The 10,500-nt window shown below is 29.6% G+C and overlaps 1 protein-coding gene and 1 long non-coding RNA gene across 3 annotated transcripts; one reads left to right on the forward strand and one right to left on the reverse strand.

Moving 5' to 3' along the window:
- Positions 1-467: 467 nt before the first annotated feature.
- On the reverse strand, positions 468-9,300 carry LOC130440487 (sarcoplasmic calcium-binding protein, alpha chain). 2 transcript variants are annotated; one of them, XM_056773671.1, is made up of 4 exons: positions 9,099-9,300; positions 7,433-7,599; positions 5,504-5,737; positions 468-1,704 (listed from the first exon to the last, which is right to left on the reverse strand). In XM_056773671.1, the coding sequence occupies exons 1-4, from the start codon at positions 9,148-9,150 to the stop codon at positions 1,558-1,560; spliced, it is 600 nt and encodes a 199-aa protein (XP_056629649.1). In that variant the 5' UTR covers positions 9,151-9,300; the 3' UTR covers positions 468-1,557. The 2 variants fall into 2 exon arrangements, with proteins under 2 accessions (XP_056629649.1, XP_056629648.1); XM_056773670.1 differs by having other exon boundaries at positions 5,504-5,749.
- On the forward strand, positions 6,354-9,069 carry LOC130440489 (uncharacterized). The gene is made up of 2 exons (XR_008909544.1): positions 6,354-7,104; positions 7,769-9,069. It is a non-coding gene; the product is annotated as an uncharacterized LOC130440489 (long non-coding RNA).
- Positions 9,301-10,500: the final 1,200 nt, after the last annotated feature.

Below are 10,500 nucleotides of genomic sequence, written 5' to 3' on the forward strand. Positions count from 1 at the left end.
AACCACTGATACACCCCAAGCCTTCAATACTTATAACAGGTGGTAGTCGTGCGACTGTATGGTGGTTGAAAATTCTCCGTCACCATCCACTAACTACCTAACCTAACCTATTTCATAAACGTTTCACACAGATGATCCGAGGTTGAATCAACTTTCTAATTAAAGTTCCGAACCCTAGATGGATCTGCCAGATTTCAAGTTTTAGCACTCGACGTTTGCTTAGAGCGTCAATATGAAATTGCACCTTCTATGATTGTTTATATTGAACAGATTCTCTCAAGGAATTTTAAGTTACTCATAGTGATTCATTATTTGTCGTGTTGTGCTTTCGATTATCTATATTGTTGTTAGTTTTTCAAAATGACCTAATAAATGTTATGTAAATCATTCCAAATTTTTTAACGTAATTCATTTGTTTCTAATTCCTCAAAAGGACTTAATAGATGGCTGCTGGCTATAAACAATACTAAATTAACTACAAGTTTTATTATGAAGTTCAATTAATAACATTTATTATTACGTTTAATTATTTAGTTAGCTGAAACATGTTCATTAGCTATTATGTATACAATAATTTATTTAAAAATATAAAGTTTTATTTTCACCTTATTAATAAATAATAAGTTTTGTTCAGATTATTATAATTAAACTTTTATCATATTACTATCAAAGCCTGTCTACATTTCACTTGAGTAAGGAAATAAGTGCTCTTAAGCTGTGTCTACACGTCTATACGTCGAACTGCTGTTTTCCATTAGACTGCCTTTGATCCGAACCGACCTGAATTTTCGGTTAGGTAAGGTTCACACTTGTTCGACATTGTCGATCGACAAAGTCAAATGGTGTCGAGTCGAACCAAACCCGATTCAGGTTGATCCGGACCAAATTTTATGCTCTTATACTCCATCATAAACGAACAGGACCAGCTCCAGGGTCCATGTCGTGTACGAGTTCGTAATAATATGATAGGTTTGATCGGAAAACTACAAAGTGTAGAAATAGTTAAAAGCCAAGATGGAGGTACATGTGAAAGGAATATTAACAGAAAGCAATAGTTTTGGAAGCAGTTAGGTTTTTTCACAATAATGTGTTTGAGAAAATTCATCTGGGAAAGGGCTATTCTGAACCATACAATATTTTCTTAAAATTTGAAAATAAAGTTTGTGGCAAGTTGTTATTATTTTCCTAATGCTTGATCACTCATTATTAATAAATGTTGGGTTGTAATTTAAATAGTAATTTTTTCAAACTCTACGTCTTAACAAAACATAAAAAACAAGTTTGCACTAAACATTTCCGAGTTTATTTGTTTTTTTAAAAATAGTTTATACAACCTTTGGGTTATTTTTATCTTTATATGCTTTTTCCTTTGTTGTGTCGTTATATGTAATGAAATTCGAATAATTAAATTTGTTTCAAATGCATTTTTCCATATTTTTGGAAACGTTGTATAGGAGCTTTAAAAAATGTATAGAATTTTCTGTTGGTGTTTAATAATTATTACAAAAAAACTTATTAGTTATCGACAATAGTGATTTTCATAATATATTAACCTCATCAAATGTCTAAATCATCATAATAGAAAAATTCTGAGAGGGGACCAAACAAATATACAGCTGATGTTTCTTCTGGATTTCCTAGAAATTCTGCATAAAGCTCTTGATATCTCGATAACGTAATACCTCCTCTTCTTCTGTCATCATCCTGAAATAATTTAAATAAGTAAATCCACGCGGGTACCAAAATAAATATGTGTGGAAACTAAAAAACAAACATAAAAATAACGAAATAAATATGCCTCATAAATACAAGATGTTTCTTTAAGACTGTTATATAAACTATTGATTCTAGCGCCCCAAATATAATGATACATTTCTGTGTTGTAATGTTGTAATTAAAAGTATTGTAAGTTTTAAAATTCAAATGGTTTTTGATTTGGGAATTATATTTAAAATTGGTAGAGGAAGTTGGTAGTTATACGTGGAACTTTTGGGAAAATGTTAATGATTAGTATTTGTATAGATTTGAGGTTAAGTATCGGTTTGTATTCGTTTTATTTATTGTTATTATACATAATTAGACGCATCAAAAACTTCTAAGGCGTCTAAGGTGGACGAGCAAATATGTGATTGTACTAAATATTTCAAATCTGTTGGAAAATTTCAGTATAAATTTATAGAATGTACCCGCAATTTTTTTGAATTAGTGTATATAACTAGAAATAAAGAAAAGTTTTTTCGGTAATGATAATTGGCAAGGGAGTGTTGCCAAATAAATATTTGACTATACAACTTATTTATAGAAAGCAATTTTTCATTATAGGTTAGTTTAACGTCTACATGTAATTAAGTATTTTGAAAACGAAACATTTAGCATTGTTGAATGCCTAATTGATTACAAGCTCAGTTGGCAAATTTCAGATATAAATGTCTACTTACGATTACATTAATTGAAGTATGTTTTGAAAGATAAATGAACCTGTTTGCTTTATATCAATAAACTCCTTTATTAAAAGCAAATTGAAGTGGATATAAATTAGAAAAAAAAAAAAGATTTTTGCCACAAACATTATTTTTCTTTGAATACGAATGAGAAAAAATCTGTTTTTAGTTTACAAAGATATGTTTAATTATAATAAACTTGATTGATTCACTGTATTTCCACACAACTCTTTGAATACCCTGCTTATCAGAATCGAATCGATAAGTATCTAAACAAGATTGGGAAGGTGCTTTATCTACTTCGCACCACAAAAATAAAAATGTTTAAACGATAATAGAAAAATAAACTTAAGGATAATTAAAAAAATTTTAATTGCTCTTTCTCTCTCTTCCAATGGTACAATTCCACTTTCATATCGCTCTCTTTATCTTTAATATGAACTCTATGAGATAACTACAGATGACACAAAGTCAAGCTAGTTTTATATTTTCAGTTTAAAGCCATAGATGGGTCCGCCAGCAAAGAGCGGATCCAGTTTTTGCACCAGGAGGGGGTCACATAGTCGTGGTCAAGTCAAGAACTTATAATTTAATTTTGATAACAATAGATACAAGTACTGGAATAATGAGAAACTGATTACTTACCATTTCTTGTAATTAATAAATTTGCAACAACAATTTTTAAGAATACTTATAAAGATAAACTTATAAATACATTATAGGTAGAAAGAAATTTTAGTTTTTTAGAACCTAGAACTATGTTATGATATTTTGAAGTTTAGTCGTTCCGATTTCGTTTGAGGTTAGGTCTAGCTAGACGTTGCGTAGTCGACAAGCGCGCGCAAGTGTGACGCGGTAAAATTCAAATTTTTGATGCGTTCATTCCCAAACGTTTGCCATTTTACTGAATTATTATATTATATTAAATTAATCAAATATTGAAAATATATAGTTACATAAAATCTGTATGGCGACAAAATATATAAATAAAATCATTATGGTCTACCTAAGTCCTGCAACCAGCTCTTGACTCCCATGACCCCCCTGGATCCGCCTTTGCCGCCAGCATAAATTGACATCATTTGGATTAAATCATGTAAAAGGTTAGGTTAGGTTAGGTGTAAAATGGTAGATGTAAAAGTGAATAATTGTATATTGTTATATTCTGATTATTATTTCATTGTACATATAAATGTCATCAATCCATTGTGCTATGTTTTTCGCTCCGAGAGGGAAACGACTCCTTTACTTCTTTCGGACAATTCTACTGATTGTAGTATAGTTCTTCCAATATCAATTGCAGAAGACAGTTATGCAAAGAACAATCTATATTTCATAAATACGTACGGTACTCATATCAAATTAAGAAATGAAAAATAATGTTTATCCCCCGTATAAAATTGGTTAAACAACTAATAGACCGTCAGTTCACGTGGACTCATCATCTCCACTGTTTACCAATAAAAACATCGAAACAACGTAAACATAAATGCATTTTTATTGGCCGAAGCTGTCGGAATGCGTATGTACATAATTTCTTTGAAATATTCCTGCTAGACTTTCTGCGATAAGCAGTGGCATGGCTTAGTGAGATTTATTTAATTCATAAATTTCATTAAATATATAGAAATATGTCGTTCTTTAGACCACGGGCGAATGAAGACAATTAAATTGCACAGTGTAGTGAAAATAAAGACAGGTATGAATTTAATAATAAAGATTTAAGTATACAAAGACAGCAAATTATTTTAATTAATATATTCGAATGTTTCAAGAAGGAAAATATTCAGCAATCTGATAATGCAATCATAATAAGAATTGCTGAATTAACTAGAGTAAATGAATTTAACCAACCTAACCAAAAAACATGTAAAGAAAAACTGAAATCAGTTCACAAAGCTAGTCAAGATTTTAGAGCAAAATAGAGCAAAAGATATCAAATTATCTAGAATACAATTGTAGCAGTTTAGAAAAGTTATGTCAAGTTTTGTCATTATTTGGTTTGTAATTTTAAATACAAAAAACTGAATAAACGAATGGCAACAACCGAATCGTCAAGAATCGTTCGATGGCGACAAGATTATTTGCGTCAGACAAATGGGGTACAAAAGGGCTCAGTGCACGTCTGGTACCCTGTTTAAACCGAACTCCCTTACAGGCAGATACATTTTACTCGTCTATTTACTTCTTATAATCCAATAATCAGTTGTAGCAAGTTGACAAGGTATAATAATGATTTTTTTCTAATTTCAAGTAAGACTACAATGAAGTGCATCTGTCTAAATAACGGCATATGATGCCGTCCAATTTATAATGATTCGAATGCCTTTTAACGAATAGTTTCTCGCATAAAGTATACTTATTTGTAAAAAAATTTCTAAAAATAATAAATTTATAAAATGAGGTATCTACGCCTATGGCAGATCAAACAAAATTGTCGGCAAATATGCAATTTATATTGGAAGAACTATAAATACGTCTGGCGAAATTTAGAGAATATCAGTTTATCTTTAACTATGTTTCCTTCAATGTAATGCATTGCTTCTCATGTGCAAAGATGTTTACTACATTTTATAATTTGAAGTATGACAATCAATCAGGCAATTTTTACACAGACATTAATAATTATTTAGTCCTTATTAGAGCCATATTAGATACCGAATTGTCTCGATTTGTTTTTATAATTCTAAATTATCAGTATATGGCATTACAGGTTCCCAAATTTAGTTTCATGCATTCAATTTAATAAATTTCATTGTTTTTGTGGCAATATACCTTAAAAATATAGAAAACTTAAACTTATTTTGAGCAAGCACATATAGTCCGCGGAAAATAAACCTCATCTTTTTTTCTCAAAGGGAATATTATAAACTTTGCAACTTTCTTGTAAAACTTTTCGAACTTTAAGTCTTACGCTGATATCACTTTAGATTAATTCGAATTTTATGTCACCTTTTTATTTTATTTTAATAAAATAATTGAAATATTATTAAAATATTTTACAGTGAATCACATCCTCAACTTTAAAGTTTTAAAAGTCTATTAATCATTAATATACTTACATTAAGCAAATTATTAAAAGCTTCATCTACAATTTCTACGTCATCTATTGGAAATTTAGTAATACAGTTAAATCTATATTCGTCCGCTGCTATAACTCCATCGTCATTCAGATCTACCATTTTGAAATTGGAATCTATAAACATTTTCATCGCTTGTGGAAAATCTTCGTACCTTCTACCCAAGCAACATTGTTGAACAGCTTGTTTGAATTCCTCGACTGTTATTTTACCATCCTGTAAAAGGTCCTGATTCAAGGACCAAAAATATGTGCGATAAAATTAGAAGAATGAACGTGTAGATATGGATTAGTAGATATTAGAATAAGCAACGGAATATGAATACATATATTTATATTCGTAATATTTTCATTAGTGTAAAATCCATTGTTCCGTTTCCGTATTTTTAGTTTCTAATGACAAGTGGATGATCAGAAGGTTCCTAAATAGTCAGACATGCCAGACCTAATAAATGCTTCCATGCTTCCTGGACATCCATGAAAATAATGGCAGCGGAATGTTTACGGTTATTTGCTCGGCTGAAAATAGTATGAAGATAAGTAATGGCGTTGTGGTTTGAGTTTTCGAGTCTGAATCCGAATTAAAAGTTTTAAATTGTATTGGGAACGGTAAAGATGTTCCAGATTCTGTCCTTAATCAATTTTTTCTGTGGGGGCTATGATTTAAATTTTTGGTGATTTCCATCGATATCCACACAACTTGCAGGTTATTTTTTGAAAAGTGTTTTTAACCCGCATTTCAAACTGCGACTCTACATGCTTCTTTGATCTGTCATCTAGTAGAATTGTTGCCAAAACAACGATCTTCTATGTAGCCGATGTTGCACATAGTTAATGCTACACTCAGTGCTTTCTTTTAAGCGTGGAGCTAGTAACGAAACTGAATATATCAAGAGGCAATATATCGACTGATCAAAAGTGTAAAAACGAAAGTTGTTTTACCCACTCTACGAACCTTTTGTAACCACAGAACTTACCTAATTACTTCTGTGTTTGCAGCATTCGATTCCCAAAATTTCGGTGTTCAAAATATTTATTTTATACCGAGTTGTAAACTAGGATTATAATAACTTAACATCTCTGAAAAGTACAAATGAGTAACAATATTCTCAGATTGATGTTACATAAATATATCACCCGACGAAAGATAAATTTTTAGCCAATTTTCTGTAGCAACAGCTGAACATTCCAATTTATACCCTGAATAATTTGGATCAAACAAATTTCAAATCTTTCAAGTAGCATTTCCGCTTATATTTTTTGCACGTGGCAGTGACAGACCGTATTTCGGATGCATACGCCCTATTATATACATAACCTACTTGAAGAAAGGGAAAACATGTAAACATTAGAAACTATTACCCTTACCTACTTTGCTTAAATCATTCTCAAGTCACGACAAAACTGTACAGTTTATTTTCACAAATTTAAGCTCAGTTTATAGGGCACTGAATATATTTTAGAAATAATTAAGGATTTGATCGTTCAATTTGGAAACTAGAGTTAAAACTGAGCTATAACATAAATAATACAAGGTGTGGCAATGGCACAAATTTGTATTACCCTTTTCACTAAGCTTCCTGGGTAAGTGTTTATTTTCTGTAGCTGTTGCACGCGGTATTTCTAAACGAAATTATTTCATAAGTCGTCTGCAAACATTATTTATAATCGGTAAACACTTTTTTCTCATAATTTACTACTACTACTACAAAATGGCTACAAAAATAGTGCGATACTATTGTTTTATACTTTTATTTTTATAGCTAAATAGAGTTCAAATGCCTCAAAATGTTGTAAATCAAATTTACGTCAACTGCTACAAAAATAAAATTTTTTCTCTGTTACGTGAATATGAGTAAAATGTTAAGAGTTTGGTTACAGCACAAAATGTTCTGTTAGACGAATATCATACTTTATTTAAATCCGCAAGCTCTGCAATTTCTTCCCATAAGCTCAACATAATGTGTTGATTCTCTTGTAAACGATTAAAACTGAATTCTCCTTTGCCTTCGATTATCGTTGCCCTTAAAGCTAGACATGCAAAATCTTTCTCATCTAAGTAGCCATTACCATCTAAATCTAAAAGCAGAAGACAACAATATATATTTGAATCAAATTTTTAGCTTCGTTCAGGCTTTAGTTTCTAAAATATACTTCCTATGTCTGAAAATATGGTATAATTTTCAAAAAAATATATAAAATTTAATTTAAAAGATAGATAAAGGAAACTTAATTTTTCCGATGTCAGAATAAGTAATAATATTCGTTTTTGATCTATACTGCGCATGCTTGAGAACGCGCAGAATCGAGCTGGAACCTCGGAGGATGGAGAAATCGTTGCCGTGCTACCTTCCTTAGTGGAAACAACTTCCACTTATAAAAACTATCCGTATAGAATTATTACATAATGAGAATAATATTTAAGAAAAAAACAGTAAAAACGAAAAAAAAAAGTATTTTATATATTTTATTTTATTTAATTAACGCATTTTAAGTCAACTGCCCTATATAATACTGAAACATATTGGATTCTTCACAAGCAATGTGCGAGATATTGGCAAAAATCTGGACATAACATGAAACAACAGTTTTTCGTCAATTCTGAAAACTTTGTTTTTTTAACTTAGTGCAGTGTTTTTCTGAGTGTGCGCTGTGTAAACCAACATACTTATGATATACCCTCTATAAAATAACAGTAATTGAAGGAATCTATTCATTATATAATGTAGAAGAAACATTTTAATTAACCTTTATTCCTACGAAAAATTTATTCCTGCACTTTACTCCCTTTTTGTTTTCAAATTGATTTTGGAGATTTAACCTCAAAAAAAAACAATCGTCTTTTCAATGTGAAATTTTTTATAGAAAATAGGTACTAATTAGTGAAAAAATGATAATATTTTTGCAATTTAAATATTCCGTTAGTCAGAAGCAGGGTATAAAAAACATTAGACTAGCAGCAAACAGAATAATATTTGATTGACCATTTGGCTATACTAAATGTTTTACTCTGAAAAAGAACAGGATGCAGTAGACACATAAAAAACTCACATGTTTACATCACTGACTGAAAACAGTTTTTTGTAATTTTTTTTCGATTGTTAGCCACTAAATTTTGCATTAAAAAAAATTTAACAAAGTATATTATTCGTGGAATAATTTGGTAAGTAAATTATAACTATGATTCTATTTATACTTTTGGAAAATATGATTTAGAGAAGCAAGTATAAATAATTTCAAGGAAATAAAATCATTAATAATAGTATAAAACCATGAGAGTATGAAAACTTCTATAACATCACATGTTAAAAATATATCTTGTTTCTTTATTCTAGTTAATTGCATCAATGTACACATTCCGTCGAGGGGATTTTTTAAAAACTAATATATTTTCAAATAAACTATAGTAATGAAAATAGTTTTTATTAATTGATTGCGTTAATTTCATAAGCTCATCTCAAAAATAACATTTTAAAAATAACATTTCACACGTTGTTCCGCAACAAGTGTCATTCACTTTTAATTTTTAAAATAAACTATTACAACATATTATTATTATCAGGTGTTTTTTTACTTACCGTACAAGTATCGTACAACGAAGTTTACACGATTGTCCCAACTGTAGGCCATTATTGTCCCTCTAAGAAGATTACAAGATGCACAAGTAATTCGTCAATAATAAGTTTGGAAAGTGTTATGAATATGCTGTAAAAGTTAAAAATGACGATGAACCGGCCCGCCGGCTATTTTTGAAGACGTTGGTGGCTAAAACGTAACACTTCGGCGCTCTAGCTCGAACTAGAAAATCTAATGTTTGTATAATGGTTGTCCTACTAATTCTGTTTCCGTGGTAGTAGATTTAAACAAACAGCTGAAAATGTGTGTTTGTTGTGATAAAATTATTTTGACATTTTTATTAAAACAATACGAATTCAAATTTATATAATATAGGTACTCATCGATATCAGGAATTTCGGTCCATCTGATAAAAAAATTATTTTCCTTTCTTTTTTGGACATCATAAAAACAAGGTATTTATTAGTTCAGGTTTCCTATTAGCCAGTCGGTGGAGGTAATTTTTCACCAAAAGAATAAGTTATAATCAAAAAGGTTGATTTATTTTACAAGCCCTTCAAAGCATAATATTTGATTTAAGAAAAATTATTTTATATCAAAACAAATACTAAGTATATCAAAAACACATGCGATTTCAAAGAAAAAATTAAAAGTATCAAAATTCCTAATGAATATGTATTTATTTCCTTAGATGTGGTTTCTTTATATACAAATATTCCTATTACCATTATGAAAAATATAATAATGAAAAATTGGGACAAAATTAAAGAATACACAGAAATGCCTCAAAATGAATTTATAAATGCTATAGAACTCACACTTACAACTACATATTTCAAATATGAAAACGAAATATACAAATTGATCGTTGTGCTATGGAAGCTTCCATTTCAAGTGTTGTAACACAATTGGTAATGGAAGATCTTGAGGAAACGGTCCTAAGCAAACTTGATACAAATATTCCATTCTTTTTCCGATATGTAGATGATTGCATTTCTGCCGTACCAAAGAATCAAGTTGAAAACAAGTAAAAAATTCAATTCTTATAATGAAAAACTTCAATTAACAATCGAGGTTGAGTACAGTAATAGAATCAATTTTCTAACATAAGAACAGAATGGTATTTTATCATTATTTTGATATTCATGATGAATATAATCTATAGATCAATATAAATAAGCAAATTGTCAGTGTCAATATCATATTTTGATAAAGACTTAAAAAGTCTAAACATAAAAATTTTTCTTTCTTTTAAAAACTGTCAAAAAATAACTAATTTACTTTTATTTATACAACTCATACTTCCTATACATCTATCTCTTAAATATTTTTTATTCTACTCTCACAGTTCTGAAGATGAAAATGTAAATTTTTTCCAAAGTAAGAAAAGGAGAGGTTTAGAAA

This window comes from Diorhabda sublineata, chromosome 2 (genome assembly GCF_026230105.1).
Source record: "Diorhabda sublineata isolate icDioSubl1.1 chromosome 2, icDioSubl1.1, whole genome shotgun sequence".
NCBI lineage: Eukaryota > Metazoa > Arthropoda > Insecta > Coleoptera > Chrysomelidae > Diorhabda > Diorhabda sublineata.

Bases quoted from the DNA above. Each gene is read 5' to 3' on its own strand.
- LOC130440487 (XM_056773670.1), bottom strand. From the start codon at position 9,150: ATGGCCTACAGTTGGGACAATCGTGTAAACTTCGTTGTACGATACTTG. The intron at 7,600-9,098 runs GTAAGTAAAAAA...TTCTGCTTTTAG, and splicing joins CGTTGTACGATACTTGTACG to ATTTAGATGGTAATGGCTAC. The intron at 1,705-5,503 runs GTAAGTATATTA...AAATTATTTCAG, and splicing joins CTTTTAATAATTTGCTTAAT to GATGATGACAGAAGAAGAGG.